Raw genomic sequence first — 18,001 nt, 5'->3', positions numbered from 1 at the left:
CAAAAAGCAGGGTGCACAGAAACTCAAGAGATTCTCTTCACATGAAGGATTTAAACACCTGATGTACGTGAGGCTTTCCAGGACATACCTGCTGCTGGCCCAGATGGTTTCTGTGTAACATGTCCCGCAGCTTGGCCATGGTCTCATTCTGCCCTTCGATGATGTGGTACAGCTCCTCTGTCTGAGCCCAGGCACAGCAAACCCAGTCAGTGGCAAAGCAAGCACAAACTCTCCCATCCCAAGCCTCCAGCCTGCATTATGACACCTCAGCACCACATGAAGGAGGCTTTGCAAAAAATAATTTAGTGAGGTGCAGGATGCCAAGCAGTGGATCAAGCATTCCTTCTCAGGGCTGGAACAGAATTCCCTGTTTTTGGGAGCACCACCCTGAACTATTACCTTACTCTCTTTGCTCTTCAGGGCCTCATTCAGACTCTGGATTGTACGATCTTGCCTTTGTGTTGTTTCTTGAACAGATTTTAATTCGAAATTCAATTCATTCAGCTTTTCCTGTAACAACTGAAGACAGAAATAGGTTGGGTTTATTTAATCCTGCTTAATGCTCTATGTAAACACCCTTAAGACTCCTTACACTCCTTACTCCATACAGCCCTGGTGTTGACCACATCGAGATCAACGTGGCTCCCTCTAGAGTCTGTAAATCCTGTTGGAGCTGGGTGGAGAGCAGTGAGTAAACACAAAGGCCCTTCACAGCACTTATTGCAGTGCTTCTGCTGCCTCAGGTGCAGGGCAGAGGTTCCAGGTTTGGGTTCACAGACCATACTGCCTCCCACATACCCCAGGAGGGCCTCACTCAGGCTGCCCCACAGCCCTACCTCCAGTTCCTGTCATTTGTTTCTCTTTACTCAAAAGGAAAGGGGCTTCTTCAGCCCAAAATCCTCCCAAAAATCTGAAAGAAAAATATCAGCATGAAGAAGCTACACATTCACCGATCAAATCAGTGGCTTATTTAGCATTAAGTTCTGGCTTCAGCACAAAAGACCCTGCCCACTGCCAGGAACCTCTCAGCAGTCTCTATGGCTGGTTTATAACCTGAGAAACTTTTGCCTTTGACACTCTCACCCTAAAGAGAACACTACCCACTCAGTTTCAGGACAGTTTTCTGCTTTCACCATAAAGCTCAGGACACAGGACATGTTGTGCAGTTAAACAAGTGCTCATTTTTAAACATGCTGCCTGTTGACATTCTCTAAGTTGGATGATACACCTCTTCCTATGAGCTTATTCAGGACTCAACTTCTGGAGTTGGAGCTGGTGCTGCCACATAATTTCCTCCTGCTGTTCATCTGTTGACACACCTGTCCTGTGATCTCTGACCTGACACACCCCCTAAGCTGTTTAAACACTTCTAACTGGGCCCTGGGTCTCTATTTCCGTCAAGCTTTGCAGCCCAGGCAGCTGCAGCACCTTATGGCCATCCCCAGATTTAAATAAATATTCCATCCCAATTTTTTTCCCCAACATTTAATGTGAGGATTTTTCCAGAGGATATAATTTACCTTAGAGTTTAAGAGCATAATTAAGAGCATATGCCCTTTTCAGCATGTGTTAGTATTGGTCTGCCTCAAGAGAACTCAGATACATGTTTCTTTCCCAAGTATTTAAACAGAAATGAAACCAGGACTCCCTCTCCTACACCAGGCTCAGCCCATGCAAATCCAAGAGACAGGAAACAGCCCTGTGCATCTCCTTCACCAGCTCCTTGAAGGCTCACCAGGCAAGTGCAAAGTTCCTTCAAAATAATGATTTGCAAAATTAAATATGAAAAATTTACACAGCCCAGCTGCAGGAAAAAAAAGGTAAATGCTTTTAATTGAATCTGACAGACAATAGCCCTGAGAATCACACACCCTTGCTGGGAGGGAGGTGCAGGTACCAGGAGGCACCCTCTGACACTAACCACATCAGACTCACAGCACTGGATGTGCTCTCCATGGAGAAATACCTTGTTGGCAGCTTCAGAGTGCTGGAGTTTGCCCTGCAGCTCTGCTGCACGCACATCGGCCACGTGCTCCCCTTCTGCAGCGCTGCCTGGAGCTGCCTGCTGCCCTTCATGCTGCAAATTCTGCAAGGAGAATCACAGGGAAACATGAGACAATGGCCCAACTCCTGCACTGGCTTCTTCTCCTCAGCTGTCAGCCACCACAGACCCTGCAGCAGGGTTTAAACACGCCCTGTGTGCTTTGCTAACTGGCTCTGAGACATCACCCTGCCCGTGTGTCCCTTCCCTGGGTGGCAGGCTGGCACCTGGCAGCTCTCTGCCTCATCTGCCACCAGTGCCCTGGTGCCCCAAGGCTCTCACTGGGCTCCCTGTCTCCCCTCACTGCTGCACCTCGAGCCCAGCAGCTTGTTTAGCTCTAACCACCGTCTGTGGGCTAAGTCATATCCCTGAACCTGCTCTCCTTCCCATGTGCCCTGCTGGCATTTTAAAAAAGCCTCAAAACCTACACTGAAATGGTTTCCATGTTCTGTGTCTTTATCAAGCCTACAACCTTCAGTCCTTCCCACCAGCTCCTAGCAGTCACCCCCTGCTCTGAACCCCTCCACTTGTGATTTTCTGGGCTCTCCTTCACCACTTCCCGTGCTCCAGCACCCACACCGTGTACAATTCCCTGCAGCTCCCCAAACAGGAGCTAATTCAGTGCCACAGCTGAGATTTTTTTTTTTTCATGACACATACCCATTTATTGGGAATGTAAACAGCCCACTTTGTGCCACGTGGCCTGCCAGAGCCGGCTGGCTGAGCACAACACTAATCCCTTGTCATCCCTCCTTACAATTCTGCTGTCCCCCGCCCAGTGAGTTAACTCCTTAGGGCAGCACTCCATCCCAGCCACCCTCTGCAGCCCTCACAGGGCTCCTTCAGCATTCCTGAATATTACCAGCGACACAAGACTGGCTGCACTGGTGCCTGCTTTAGGTGGGAGCCCTGGAAAGGGCTGCTGGATGCAGCACAGAGGCTGTGGAAACGTGGCAGGGCTTTTTGGAGCACCAGCTCCAGGCAGTGCAGCACAGCCCCAGAGCAGTCAGCTCCAATTAGCACTGTCAGGCTGAATCCTCATCCTCACAGAGGGCACAGAAATGCTGTCTGTGGGGAAGCCATCAGCACAGGGGAGCTCCCTCAGAACTGTGCCTCTCACAGACACAAGTAACACCTCCCTTTACCCTGATGTTTTGTTAGGATTTCAGTGAAAGCTTACAGTCGTGGTGATTACAAATTTTCTCTGCCAGAAGGCTCTGGATGAGGCAGGGAGAGCTGCTGGAATCTGTCACAGCAGCTTATTTTGAAATAAGGTTGATTAAAACAGAGAGGGGGAAAAAGAAAAACACATTTTCACATTAGAAAAAGGGCTGAAAACCTGGAAAGAGCTAAGAGCAGAGAGGGGAAATGCAGAGCCAGCTCCAGAGTCCAAAGCTCCAAAGCCCAAGCTGCCTCCCTTGTGCCTGCCTGCAGCCATGTCGACTTCTCCAACATCAGCATTTTACTGCCAATCTCTCCAGCAGCCCCAGCACACACTGACCCAAGAGAACACTTTGAAAATGATAATCAGGGCCCTCTCTGAGCCTGCCGAGCTCAGAGTGCCCAGCACAGAGCCTGGCTGTCAGGGGGGCACCGCCGGCAGCTGCGGGAGCGCCTCACAAAGGCTCCTCTGGTGCCACCGCCCTGCGGCTGTGCTGGGCTAGGGGAGGAATTGATGGCTCAAGAAATGAAGATGGCACCTACAAGGTCCCATGCCCTCACATCAGAATGCTCCACAAATTTAAAGAACTTCAAAAGCAGTAAGAGAAGTGTGGTACTATATAATCTAGATATTCCTTTCACATTTATGGACAGGAATCTCTGGACAGCAGCAGCACCTGACTTATAGGAAGGGTGTTGCTTTTACAAACCGAAAGAAAAATCATTTGTGCGAGAACTACTCAGCCTACTGGGTGCATCTGCCTTCCCGTTTTTGCTCTTCAAGCCATCGGAAGGATTAAGCCCTTCCCCCTTCAGCCAGACCTTGCGCTGAAGAGCTGCTGCTGTCACACCGAGGGACCGGCAGTGAAAAATCCCGCAGGATAAAATCCTGGCAGGGCCGGTCGGATGGCAGAGGCTGCAGAAACTCCTCAAAACACAGCTCCTAGAGGGGGACGGCCACGTGTGACACAAAGCCAACCTGCAAACACGCCACGCTGCTCAGAAAAATCCCATTTTTACCCTGCAAACACACCCCAAGCGGTGAGAACCATCAGCAAACGAGCCCTGGTTCACATCCTCGGCTGCCAGCGCGATGCCTTTGTGCTCCAAACTCGTTTTCCTACGTTCCTCCCTAGCATCGTTTCTGGAGCAGGCTTTTATGGCAAAAAGCACACAGCTCCGGGAACCGCCCGAGCAGATGGGACAGCGAGCCGGCTAAAGAGCAATTCGGCACCGCCACAGTTGCCATAGAAATAAACGAGCATTTCCCTAATCCCCCAGGCTACCTACAGCATTAGGCAGCACTACGGCTGCTAATGGGAATGCAATTAGGCTGACACGGATGTTCCACAATTGAACCTGACTGAGGCCTTCTATTCATTACTGGATGAGGTAAAGAAGTGAATTCGGCTTCTTGACAGCATACTAAAGGACATTTCATTAAAGCCAGCTAAACAGAGGCGACCTGGAGCTAGGACTGCTATCAAGAGAGACAACAGCATCCCAAAAGCAGGAGCTTTCATCCCCTCTCAACAACACCTGCCACTAATTGATAGATCTTTTCAAAGGATCAGAAAATAAACCAATTATCTTGAATACCAACCCTAAAGTCATCCTCTGGCACAAATCCACCTGCGAGGAAAACACCTTTTCCTCAGGGCACATGCCACAGATGCCTGGGTGGCTCTGCACGTTGGGCAGGTGGAGGCCTGACCTGCAGAGGCAGGGCTGGAGGCAGGCGTTCCCCACGCTCCAACCATTACTCAGGCACAAAGAAAACACACCTGCTGCAAAACACATGCCCAGAAGCTTAAAATACTCCCTGTAGTTGTGGATAAAAGGCACGCCGACTTTAAGCTTAAAGACGAAGTGAAAGCGGTGTTTTCTCAGCAGGAAAACGACAAAGAGCTCAGATCCACCTAGCAGGCTGCAGTGTCAGGGAGGGCTGATGGAGGGGGGGAAGGGTCATTTCCCAGAACACCGGGAGGAAACAGGAGACAAGAGAATGACTGAGGAGAGAGGCAGCACACCTAAAAAGGACCGAGTTGCCTATTCTTAGCCCCTGATCAGCCACACGTGGCTGGCTGCATTATCTCAGCACAGAAGAATCCCCAGCGGGCTCGGCGCTGGACCACGAGGACAATGCTCAATGGAAGGGCGGCACCGTGACCTCTACCTGTACCCGCAGCGGCATATAATCCTCACAGAGGTCATCCCACAGCTCCTGCAGCTCGGAAATTTCCAGGGGAAGGCCCAAAGGAGCTCTGGAAAACGATTTTCTGTCTATGTTCATGAAGGAAGAACTAGCACATGCTAAGCCAGCAGAAGCACTGCCATCTGCCAAGTCATGGCTGAGCTTGGGAGGGGGCACGCTGGACTTCACAGGAATAGGCAGTCTGCTGCCTCGGGGGCTCTGCAGGGGTTTGTAGTCCAAGGTCTTGATCAAATTGAGGGCCAGCTCCAGCCTGTTCCCGCTCAGGGAAGAGCTCGGGGTCATGCGATCATCCGAGAAATCGTCACATTTCCCATTCCCTTTCAGCCCCTTATCTGCATCTTCATCCTTCTGCTGCGGAGGGCTGGCCTCCACCGTGGTGTCCAGAGACTCGAGAGAGGACGCAGGTGTGCCTTCCTCCATGCTGTCCCCATCCACAGCCACCCTGGAGCAGGTGGACTCGGCCACATCACACACAGACGACTCCTCGTTGCCCATGCTGGCCGACCAGCGGCTGGAGAGCCCGCAGGAGATGCTCCTGGCCACCTTCCGGGGCACTTTGCAGATGGCCTCATAGTCGGCGTCGGCCACACGCAGGGCAGCGCAGCCCCGGCAGCGCCGCGGGCGGCTCCCTGGCCCCTCGGAGCCGTGGCAGCTGTGCGGCTCCAGGCTGTGCTCCTCCTGATCCATCCAGTACTCAAAGCCCGAGTAAGTGAAGTCCTCCTGCAGGAGGGCAGCGTACCGCGCATCAGGCAGGTTGGACAGGTCCACGGTCCCCTCCCCAGCCCTGTCCTCCGTGCCGGAGTCGTCGTTGTTCCTGCGGTACATGCTCGCGATGCAGAACTTGAGACGGTCCTTCTCCAGCAGCAGCTTCTGCAGGCGCTCGATGGACAGGGCCTCGATGCGGGCGATGACGGTGTCGAACCTGTAGATGCGGTCCAGCATGAAGGCACACTTGCTGCAGGCGAACTCGGACCTGCCGTCCCGGCACAGCTCCCTGCCCAGGACGTGGGAGAGCAGCACCTGGAGGTTCAGCTTGGCCGCCGTGTGGAAGATCCATCGCCGCTGGTTGCCGCACAGCTCCCGGCCGCAGATCCGGCAGTTTTCCTTCATCCTCGCTCCCTCCCGGCACACAAACCCACTCCTGCGGGCTCTCAGGAGACCTTCCCGAGGTCAGCACATCTCCCTCAGTCCCTGAGCCCGCCGGCACGTCTCACCGCACCAATCCCCTCTTTTTAGGGAGGTGACACGCCGGAAACCTTGATTCAATAGAAACATCCCACCCTGCGCCACCTCCTTCACATCCTCACAGCCACACCTGGGCTGGCCCCCCCGCCCCTCCGATGCTGCTCTCTCGCCTCACAGCTCAAGCCCCCGATGCTGCCCCCTGTCTCCTCACGGCCCCCGTCCCCGGGGCTGCCCCTCACCGCGGGCCGCCCCTCCCGTCCCTCCCCGGCCCCACCGCCCCGAGCCGAGGATGCTCCTGCCACGGCGGCGCCCGGCTTCTGGCTCAGATTTCAAGATGGCGGCCAAGCCCACCCTCCCGCGCATGCGCGGGGCCAGCAAGGCCGGCCGGGATATGTAGTTGCCACGCCCTCTTACGCATGCGCAGTGGTGGCTTGCGCCACGCCCGGGCAGTGCCAGGGGTCGCGACAGAGGCGACAGTGATCGATCGGGACGCGACAGCGCAGGGATCCAGTCTCAGTGCCAGAGCCACACACACACACACACACGCACGCACTCACGCACACTAGCTCTTGGCTCCAATGCCAGTGCCTATCCCAGTGCCGCGTCTACCCCAGTGCCTGTGCCACGTCCCCGTTCCAATGTCAGTGCCTGTCCCAGTGCCAGGTCCCCAGCCTAGTGCCTGTGCCACGTCCCCATCCCAATGCCAGCACCTCTCCCAGTGCCGGATCTTTGTCCCAGTGCCTGTGTCAGAGCCAGGAGCGCCCCCAGTGCCGTGCCCAGTGCCCAGCCGCAGCAGGCAGTGTGGGTGGGCACGTCCCCGCAGCACAGTGCCACCAGCACCTGCACAGTGCCACCAGCACCTGCACAGCAGCGTCCCCGCAGGAGCTCTCGCACTGACAGCCCGCGGCTGCTGGGGACAGCGCCGTGCCACCAACATGCAGCGCAGCCAGAGCTGTGCAGCTGCCAGGAACATGCCGCTCTGATCTCTCACAGCCCCGAAATCCTGCCTGGCACCACGCCAGGCTGCCAGGGGTATTTTAAGACTTGGGATTTAAATGGCAGACGGAGCAAGCGGCACCAACACCCTCAGAAGGACTGCACAGGCTGGTGGCTCGTCCCCTGACAGCTCACACCGTGTCCTCCGAGCCCCCCTGCTCCTCCCAGCTCCTGGCAATCACCCAACCCTGCCAGGCTGAACACGGCACAGCCCTGGCCACAGCCCCAGAAGGGGACAGGGATGACAACAACCAGCCAAGCCCTGGGTGGATGAGCTCCTCCCTGGGGTCTCCCCACCCTTGCCCACTTACCTGCCCCTCCATGACCGGGGACCCCTCCAGGCACTGCTGCAGGTCACGCTTCTCTGCTGACAGCATTTCCACCAGCTGGTTGCTGGCAGCTAGCTCTTGGGTCAGCTCTTCGATCCTCCTGAAAGTGACAAAAGGCCATGGGATGCTCAGGGACTGGGATGGCCATGGGATGACACTGAGGACAAAGGTCAATCTCTGGGGCAAAGCAGAGCAGCCTCGGGACTGCTCCCCCCTCTCCCACAGACCAGCTCTCCCCCATTGCATCCCACCAGATATGCACTGCCCCTCAGTCATGCACGTCACGAGCCCCTCAGTAGTCCCCAAGGACTGGCACAGCACACAGGCTGGCAGCATAGAGGAGACATGTCTGGGACACCTACCTCTGGGCCATGGAGCCACAGCCATTGTCGCTGCTGTCCTCCTGCTTTGTCCTCGCTGCTTCCTTCAGCTTCCCTGTCAGCTCCCGGCATCTCTCCGCCTCGGCTCTGGCCAGCGCCGTGGCCTGCTCGGCCTCACTGCGTGCCAGCCTGGCCTCCTGCATGGCAGCAGGGTGAGCCCCCAGGCAGCAGCCCTGCCTCCTGCCCGTCCCCCACCATCCCCTGAAACTCACCTCCTGCAGGAGCTGGATCTTGTTCTCCAGGAGCTCGTAGACGTGCTCCGACTCCCGCTGCCGCTCCTCGTACTGCTGCCGGAGCGCGGCCTGGCTGCGGCTGGTCTGGCTCTCTGCAGCCACCCTGCCGGGCACAGCACCGTGTGCCACAGCCTGCTATGGCATGGCATGGCACAGCACCGTGTGCCACAGCCTGCTATGGCATGGCATGGCACAGCATGGTGTGCCACAGCTTGCTATGGCATGGCATGGCACAGTACGGTGTGCCACAGCCTGCTACGGCATGGCATGGCACAGCACGGTGCGCCACAGCCTGCTATGGCATCTCCTGGCACAGCACGGTGTGCCACAGCCTGCTACGGCATCTCCTGGCACAGCACGGTGTGCCACAGCCTGCTATGGCATCTCCTGGCACAGCATGGTGTGCCACAGCCTGCTATGGCATGGCATCTCCCATGGCACGTCCTGGCACAGCACGGTGTACCACAGCCTGCTACGGCATCTCCTGGCACAGCACAGTGTGCCACAGCCTGCTACGGCATGGCGTGGCATGGCACAGCACCGTGCGCCACAGCCTGCTATGGCATCTCCTGGCACAGCACGGTGTGCCACAGCCTGCTATGGTATGGCATCTCCCATGCCATGGCCTGGCACAGCACGGTGTGGCTTGGCAGCGTGCAGCATGGCACAGCATGGCACAGCATAGTCTTTGTGACAGCCTCCACCTCAAACCAGCTGGGCTGGCTGATCTGTACCCCTCCAGGTGCCCTCAAGCCTGGCTGCCCCCATGTCCTGCCCTGGGAACACGTTCCTCTGGCAGCGCCAGGCCACGTTTAGGCTCTGACCCACCACACACTCCCAAAACCAGGGTCTCACCAGCTGCTGTGCCACTGCCCCCCCTGCCATCGGTGCCCCACGGTGAGACACCCATGCCATGGCCCCTGAGCATGGCACTGCCCTCCCCCCCCCCAAACAGGTGCTATCCTTTATTTTTGGCTGGCGCCAGGGCTGTAAGAGGAGCCCTGTGGGTGCCCAGCCCCATTGCAAACCCCTCCAGCCCTGCTACAGGCAGGGTACAGGCAGACATCCCCTGTGCCCGTGCCCACAAAGCCACCACAGGCGGGGCATGGGCACCATGTCTGCCCCGGGCTGAGGGGCTTGGCCAGCCCCACTCACCATGTGTTGTCCAGGGCTTGTTGCTTCTCCTGCAGCTCCCGCTTCAGGCTCTCCACCTCCACCTTCAGCTCGATGTTCTATGGAGCAGGAAGGAGGTGGGTAGGATGCCCTTAGGCTTGCCTGGACACCCCAGCCCCACTGCCCACGGGAATGAAGAAGTGGCACGGGGGACCCCCCTGCCATGTCAAGGCTTTGGGTGCTCCTGTCAGCGAGTGGCACAGGTGGCATTTTAGCCTGTCGGCTCCGGGATGGGGTGTACCCACTGCACCTGTGTGCCCCAAACTTGCACTGTCACCCACCCCGGGCTGGGGACTCCCTCCCCAACCCTCTCCCCGCTCCTGTCAGAGGAAACGAAAGGCAAACTCCCAACAGCAGCTCCCCCAGCCCCAGTGCCCGAAGCCCTCCCTGGACTCCCCCCCGGCTACACTCCCCCGACCCCATTCCCTCCCAGAAAAGAGAGGAAACCCGCTCACCCCGTCCCCTCCAGGCACTCACCCGCCGGTAGACATCGTCCCGGCTGTCCTCGCCCTTCTGCTGGACGCGCTCCTCCAGAAAGTAGATGCGGAGCTTGAGGCTGAAATTCTCCTTTTTGAGGTCATTGAGGTGCTGCGAGAGCGTGCGGTACCCGTTAGCCATGGCCGGCGCTCCATGAGGCGGGCATCCCGGCACCCCTCACATGGCGCCGCCGGGACACAGCCTAGGCTCCCTGCCCGCCCGCAGCTCCCGTCGCTGGCCCCGCTGCTCTCCCTTTCCTCTTTTTTTTTTTCCGCCTCCCAGAGCTATTTGAGGAATCGCTGGAGCGGGGACAGCGGGTTGGTGAAACCCGAGCCCCGGAGGCCCCCACGCGCCGCAGCCGTGAGGGCGGTGAGGGGAGCCTGGCGCCCGGCCGGGCCCGGCCCCCTGTGCCGCCGCCACCTGCCCCGCCGCCCCTGCTGCGCTCCACACCCCGCCGCTGTCACCGGGGGACCCGGCACGAATCCTGCGAGCACTCGGCGGTGCCATGCGGGTCCCAGCGCCCCGCGGTCTCTCTCACCTGCTCAAAGTCCCGCAGGGTCTGTGTGTGGGCGAGGGGCCCCATCTCCAGGTCCCGGAGGAGACCCGTCTGCGCCAAGGGGTCAGGCTGGGGCTGGGCACCCGCGGGGCCGCTGCAACCCCTCGGCTCGGCTGGCACAGGCTCCTCATCACCGTCACCCCACAGCCCTTCTTGGGAAGCTGGCAGGGAGCAAGGGCGAGCAGCAGTCAGACCAGCCAAGCGGCTGCTCCACGCCTCGTGCGGCCCCGAGGGGAGCAGAGACAAGGGGACGGCTCAGGGCCCAGAAACCCGCGGCCATCCCCGGGCGGTGCGGGACATGCAGGGTACCGGGGCTCTCGGGGTGCCTTACCCGCCATGCCTGGGGCTCCAGGCACCTCGGCTGGCACAGTGTCACTGCTGCAGGGGTCCCTGCAGAGAGCAGCACACACAGCCTGTCACGCACAGCACCGGGATCCCCCCCTGTGCCACCCTGCCCTGTGACCGGGGTGCCACTGGTGTCTGCACACACGTGGGGACACACGTGTGCCTCCCCACAGCCGCTGGGCAGAGGCTCTGAGTGCACAGACACGAGGCCCTGGGGGCTGTGCAGATGGCAGTGTCCCCTCAGCAGCACTTTAGCTCCATTAGCAGCCCTGTCAGGGCCACCTGAGCCCCCAGAGCAGAGCCCACAGCCCCCAGGCGGGATCTGGGGCACGAGGCTGGGCCTGGCTGCTCTCAGAGGGACCCTGTGCCTCCGTGCTGCCATGGCTTTCCAGCTTGTAATTGGTTTTATTTTCAGCTCAGACGTGTGAGTCATTTCATGATTTAAGAGAAAGAAAGAGAAACCCGACAAATAAAAAAAAAAAACCACCTGGATTGTTGGGGTTTTTCTCCTTTTAAAGAAATCAGAATGTTTATTTTATAATCTCAGCCTGACAGCTTTTTGATAGGGTCCCAGGGTGGTGGGCACTTGTCCCAGCATCAGTGTGGGCCCACATGCATGAGGCTGAGCCCCAAAAGCCAAGGAGGGCCAGCATGTTCCTGTGGCACAAGCCATTGTAGGGGCCCCGGGACCATGTCCCCAGAGCCTTGCAGCAAGGGACAGCACTGCCAGCCTGGCTGGGAGCAGGAGAGGCAGACACAGCGTGCCACAGACCCTGCAGCAACAACCCGTCATGGAGGGAAACTGAGGCACAACGACTCTAAACACAGCAGCACTAAGGCATGGCCGTGTGCCCTGCCAGACACCACAACTAGTGTGATACCCAGAGACAAAGCACCCAGAGGTTTTGTACTTGCAGGCACAGCGCACAGAGGTGCAGTGCCCAGGGGCATCTTACCCAGAAGTGTGGAACCCAGAGGCACCCAAATTTCAATAACCAGAAGTGTGACTCCTGAGGAGATCAAGAGGCACAATAGCCAGGGAGCTGTGACCTCTGGAGGCAGAATTCCCCAGGAGAGTCAGTGCCCCAGGTGTGCCCCAGAGGCAAAGCATCCAACACTCAGGATGCACAAGGATGCACAACACTTAAGGAAACATGGTGCCCAGGGGCTTGATATCCCAAGGCATGACATCCCTGGAGGCAAAATACCCAAAAAGGCACATTAACCATAACATGCAAGGCTTGACACCCAGAGGGGCAACACCCAGAGGCACAACAAGCAAGGAGGGATCACAGCCAAATACCTGATGCACAGGGAGACACAATGCCCAGAGGATGCACAGAGACACCCATCAGGCAGTACAACACCCCAAATCCTGGGAATGCTGCGGGGTGATGACCAAGGAGACAGGAAAGGGCTAAGGCTCGCCAGCCTACACTGCTGACTTTGCACAGGGAGATGTGCACGGTTGACAGAGAGAAAGGATGAGCCGGGCAAAGGAGGAGGTCCTGTGAGATAGGATTGTCCTGCCCTGGCTCTGAAAAACTGCACAGAGCGGAACAAAGTGCTGTGACTGGAACTCTGAAGGACACCATGGCCAAAAAAGTAGCTTTTTCCTGATTAAGGATTATTTAAATAATGAAACACACAACACTGCACGTGCAAATAAGCTTAATGAAATACATGCTGCTACATAAATTACTCTGTTACTCAACTCTCCATCTAGATCATGCCACATGTAACACAGGAGGAGGGGGATAGGATTGGGCTGTACATAAGGGGGATAAGAATTTCACCTGGTTAGGAGGAAGATCCAAAAATACCTTGGGGACAGTCAATGGGCTACTCCTCTCCCCCTTGTCCCAAGCCAGGGACACCTTGCTAAGTTTCTGCATATTATTGTTGTTATTACTTGGCTTAACACAAGTGTGCACCATCCTGAGAGGGAATAGAATGGGCCCAAAAGTGTTGGAAAAACAACAAGGAAAATCAGAGCACCCTCTCTCCTAAAAAATGGCAGGTGTAGAATATACTGCTTTGAAATCAGAAAAAGAGCAACTTAAAATGTACTTGGCCACAGCTGAAAATAGGGAAAAGCAACTGCAGAAACATTTCAAGGAGCAGAAGGAAAAAAAAATAGGAAAAAAGGTAGAGATGATGCTTGTGTGTGCTCCTGCTCGCCCTGACATCATAGAGATTAGAAAATGAATCATATTCCCTGAGGAACAGGATGGAGACATATGGGATGACCCAAATGACAGAAAACTGGGGGAAGATGGTTCTTTGTCTCCTTCTAATCCCCCTGAGTATGAAGGCAGATGCATTATAGAAACAGAAGAGACAACTGAGCCTTGGTGAATCGTGGGGAATCACAGCTGGAAAACAATCCCATTCAATCTGATTCACTTTGAAAAGCGCTGTGGCCACAAACCAGGCTGGACTGAAAATCAGCAGGAGGAATCCTATCAGTGCACACACAATAACAGCCCACACAGGTGGGCGTCCTCAACTATTAATGCCATTTCTAATAGATAAGGGAACACAAATTCCAGTATTAACAGAGCAGGACACTGAAAAACTGGACAGAGCTGAAATCACTGGAGTGAACAGAGCAAGTGCTACGTGCCAAACCACCAAGGCTGATTTATGGCTCCCAGGCGATAAGCACATGTCCTCCCCTCACTTTGCAGCAAAGATCACAATGAAAACATTTTGGGTGTCAGTGTTCTGAGCGGCCAAACCTGGCAGCTGATGCACAGCAATGTTTGGTCCTCTTGTTCAACCCTGACCCTAAAAGAAATCCAGATCCCACATTCACCCTAGAGGGTGCTTACCCTCCCTCATTCAAAAGCTGCTAATGTACCTTATTTAAAAGCTGCTGCTAATAATATCAATAAGCTGCTAATATATCAGCTGCAGAGCCCACTCCCCATGTAATTCACTGACTGATAATTCACCAAATTTTCACCTCGTGTAATTCACCAGTTTGGCTAAAAACTGAATGGAGATGGCAGTTATCTGTTGATTACTGGCACATAGATGGGGTGGGACCAGATTTGGAGAAAAGAGAGATGCCAGTGCCAATGCTGAGCCTTTAACCACTGCTATGCCAAATATCAAGAAAGTGGTAACCCAGCTTCAGGGAGTGCACCACCCATGGATGGCAACCCTGGATGTAAAATTTATGTTCTTTGTGATTCCACTCCAGGAGCACAACAAGGCTTCATTCACCTTCACCTGGAAGGGAGTGCAGTGTGTTCTTAATAGGCTGCTTCAGGGATATAAACACTCTCCCACTATTGCTCATAAAGCTCCAGTAAAGTCTTAGCCACAACTGTGACCCACCAAACTTTGCAATGTATCAGTAGATCAATAACATCACCATCATCATCATTGAATCTTCCCAGAATGGCCAGGTTTGCACAGAATCTTAAAGATCATCTCCTTCCAACCCCCCTGCCATGGGCAGGGCCATCTTCCACCAGCCAATGTTTCTCAGGGCTCCATCAAGCCTGACCTTGAACACTTCTGGCAATGGGACATCCACAGCTTCTCTGGGCACCTCAGGCCAGGTCTCATCACCCTCACAGTAAAGAATTTTTTCCAACTATCCAATTCAAACCTTCCTCCCGTCAGCTTGAAGCCATTCCCCTTGTCACGTCACTACATGCTCTTGTAAAAAGTCTCCCTCCTTCTTTCTTGTGGGCTGCCTTCGGGTACTGGAAGGCCACAATCAGGTGCCCCTGAAGCCTTCTCTTTTCCAGGTTGAAGAAGCCAAATTGTCTCATAGAGAGAATTCTCTCAAATTCCCTCATAGAGGTGCTCCATCCTTCTAATCAATTTGGGTGGAGAATATCCTTTGGTGGTTTTGCCCACAAAATACTAAAATACCCTTTGGTATTTTACCAATACCTTTTGGTGGTTTCACCCAAAATGTGGGTTTTGCCCACGTTTTTCCTTTTTCACAAGGAAAAATGTGAGCCTTGAGCTGTCCTACATCCCAACATCAGGGGCACAAGCAGGAGGTTAAGTTCCTGTGAGCCTATTGGATTAAAGAAGCCACCTCTGTACTCCTGCAAACCCCAGAAAAAACAGAACATGGACAGAATCTCCCTAACATAAAGGAGTGACAGCACGTTCTGGGAACTTTAGAATTATTATTAAGACAACTGAAGTTGTCCCATCAGCTTGATTCCATATGCCTGTGGTACCATATACCATAAATATATACCACATATATTTATGGGGAATGGAGGTTCAGTGTACACAGTTCCCTTTTTAATCTGTGTCAAAGGGGGTTGGAAGAGCCAGAGAGAGCAGTAGGCATTAGCTGCCACTCTTTCAATGACACTGGAACAAGATATTCCTACCTAGAGAAGGGCTTGCTGTCCCTGGTGGGGCAGTGACACAAGCAGAGCAGATAAGGAAAGAACAAAGAGAAGGACAGAGTGAGAGTATCCGGGGGAATACCCAACTGACTGATACCAGGCCATCCTGTGCTGGTTACAATGCTTCAGACTGGGAGCCTGCCAGTGCTCCTAACAACCCAAAAATAACCTTATGTCAGGGAAACAAAATGTGACTGCTCAGGGCCACCCTGAGGCGGGGCCATCCCAGGGCAGTGCCCAGCCAGCCAGGGTGGCAGCCAGCCCCGTGCCAGGCCATGGCACTGCTGGGCCAGCAGGACCCCAGGGCTCTGCCACAGCCGTGGCACGTTGGGCTGAGCGGGGGCTCCCCCCTCGCTGCCCCAACACTGGGAATTTGTTTGCTGTGAAGGGCAGGCTGCTGCAGTGCTGCTGGGGCTGCAGGAGGACAAGAGCCCTTTCACGGCAGCCTGGAGCAAGCAGCTGAGCTGCCAGCACAGCACAGAACGAGGGGGGCTCAGCCCTGGGGCCCCCCACTCGCCGGGCAGCGCTGCCCACGCACCCCCAAGCCCTGAGGGGCAGCACATGGCCCTGACTCAGAGCACTGAGCCCTGACTGACTCACAGCATCTCCAGGGCATCACACTGCAGCCATTCCTCGGCACTGCACCCCGGGGTGCCATCGGGAGAGGGGACAGGGAAGGGCTGGCAGCCAGGGCCAGGGCACATGGGCTGTGTCAGAGTGGCTGCTGCCCATGGGGAAAGCATCCTGGGCTAAAGCATCCCCAAAGCACGGGGAGCTAGAACCCAGCAACAGCAACTCACCTCCTTCAGCTGCTGGATCACCTCCCGCGGGGAGACAGACGGACAGAGGGATGGATGGAGGGATGGACAGCAGGCCCCAGCCCCGTGCTCAGCAGCAGCCACTGTGTGCCAGCGGCTCCGGGCTGGCAGAGGGGCTGTGCCAAGGGCCGGGAAGGGCCAGGGAGTGCGTGGCAGCTCACATGCCGAGCGTGGCACATCCAGCTCCCCGCTGACTCGTTGGCACAAATGTCTCAGCAGGGGCGGAGTGCCACCACGGAGGAGGAGGAGCGGGGACAGCCGTCCCCAAAGCCGCTGGCTGCCTGAGTGTGCGAGCACGGCACGGCACGGCACGGCCAGCCGCGGACCTGACACGGGGCACGGCAACAAGGTCCCCATTGAGCACGGCACCGAGCGCACGGCAGGGCACGGCACGGCACGGCCAGCTGCCAACCTGCACACGGGGCACGGCAACAAGGTCCCATTGAGCACGGCCGGCCGGGGAGCTGGGCTGGCGCTGGGCTGGCACTGCCCCGCTCCGGGCTGGCGCTGCCCCATTCCAGGCTGGCACTGCCCCCGTTCCGGGCTGGCGCTGCCCCGTTCCGGGCTGGGAGGCTCCGGGCGCGGTCCCGCAGGCGGGGCAGGGCACAGCTCCCGGGGCCTGGCACACACGGCCAGGCCAGCGGCTCGGAGCGGAATCAGGGATGGGCATAACCGGGGAGAAGCAGGGGCGGTGAAAATGGGGCTGGAGAGATGGGGCAAGCCAAGATCCCCACAGCAACACCAGCACCCTCAGCCCCTTCCTTGAGGGCTGAGCTTGGCCCAGCGCCTCCCAGCAAACCTCACATGCCCAGCGCACCGAGGAGAGCTCAGTGATGGTGCAGGCACCAGCCCAGGATGCTACAGCACCGTCTCCTCCGGCACACACGCCTTGCCCTGACACGCACAGGTCCCCATGGCACAGGGCAGCGAACAGCAGCGTGCCCCCGGTGCTGGACAAGGGACTCCTGGTCCCTTTCGTGCACACCAGCGGCTCCCGAGTTCTCTCGGGCTTACCTGGTGCAGGGCCCAGAGAGCCCCCAAACCGCGGTCCCGCAGCCCCGGCACCAGCCCCAACCCGCGGGACCCCAGCAGCAGCAGGGGACACCCACAGCCCAAAGGAACGGGGTTTGGGACAGGGGTTATCCGGCCCTGCTCCCCCGAGGGAGCGCACACCGATCCTGCCCGCATCCCGCTGCCGGGGGATCCTGGGCCCCGACCTGCCGCGGCACCGCCACAGCCCGGGCACACCATGGGCACACCGCGTGTCCGGGGCATCCCGACCGCATCCCCGCACACGCACCCGCGGCACGGACACGCTCCTCACCTCCGCCTCGGGGCTCGCATCCTGCCCCGCCAGGCTCCGCCGCACCGGGCCCGCCAGCACCGGGCCGGTCACCGGGGACACCGGGCCCGACACCGGGGACACCGGGCCGGGCCGCCGGGGCCCCGCAGGCGCTGCCGAGCCGGCCCAGCGTGCGCCGGGGAGGCGGCTCTGCGGCACCGGCCGGCTCCGCCCGCTTCTGCTTCCCCTCCTCCTCCTCCCTGCCTCCATCCTTCATCTTTCCCTGCCTCCCAGCATCCTTCCCTCCCTCCCTCCTTCTGACCCCGCATCCTTCCTTCCTTCCTTCCCTCCATCCCTCCCTCTGACCCCGCATCTTTCCTTCCCCTCTCCCTCCCTCCCTCCCTCTGCCCTCTCCCTGATCC

General features: G+C 57.2%; 1 protein-coding gene across 7 annotated transcripts in view; it reads right to left on the bottom strand.

Annotated features, from left to right (window-relative positions):
• Positions 1 to 17,706, bottom strand: part of LOC128943397 (myomegalin) — a 36,230-nt gene extending 18,524 nt beyond the window's left edge. For 3 of the 7 annotated variants that reach the window (XM_054286347.1, XM_054286350.1, XM_054286348.1), the window contains exons 1-4: positions 5,379 to 6,771; positions 1,967 to 2,086; positions 400 to 519; positions 89 to 181 (exon numbers count right to left, since the gene is read on the bottom strand). In XM_054286347.1, coding sequence (XP_054142322.1) covers positions 89 to 181; positions 400 to 519; positions 1,967 to 2,086; positions 5,379 to 6,527 — 1,482 coding nt within the window. In that variant the 5' untranslated portion in view covers positions 6,528 to 6,771. Of the gene's footprint in view, positions 1 to 88; positions 182 to 399; positions 520 to 1,966; positions 2,087 to 5,378; positions 6,772 to 7,924; positions 8,028 to 8,289; positions 8,445 to 8,519; positions 8,644 to 9,695; positions 9,773 to 10,190; positions 10,302 to 10,728; positions 10,908 to 11,077; positions 11,137 to 17,621 lie in introns of those variants that run through there. The other 4 variants (XM_054286351.1, XM_054286352.1, XM_054286354.1 and 1 more) reach the window with 3 other exon arrangements.
• Positions 17,707 to 18,001: the final 295 nt, after the last annotated feature.

This window comes from Melozone crissalis, unplaced genomic scaffold (assembly GCF_028551555.1).
Source record: "Melozone crissalis strain CALT ecotype California unplaced genomic scaffold, PUWL_Pcris_2 ptg000045l_1, whole genome shotgun sequence".
Taxonomy (NCBI): domain Eukaryota; kingdom Metazoa; phylum Chordata; class Aves; order Passeriformes; family Passerellidae; genus Melozone; species Melozone crissalis.
The sequence above is the reverse complement of the archived record's forward strand: the minus strand, read 5'-3'. Positions and strand labels throughout refer to the sequence as shown.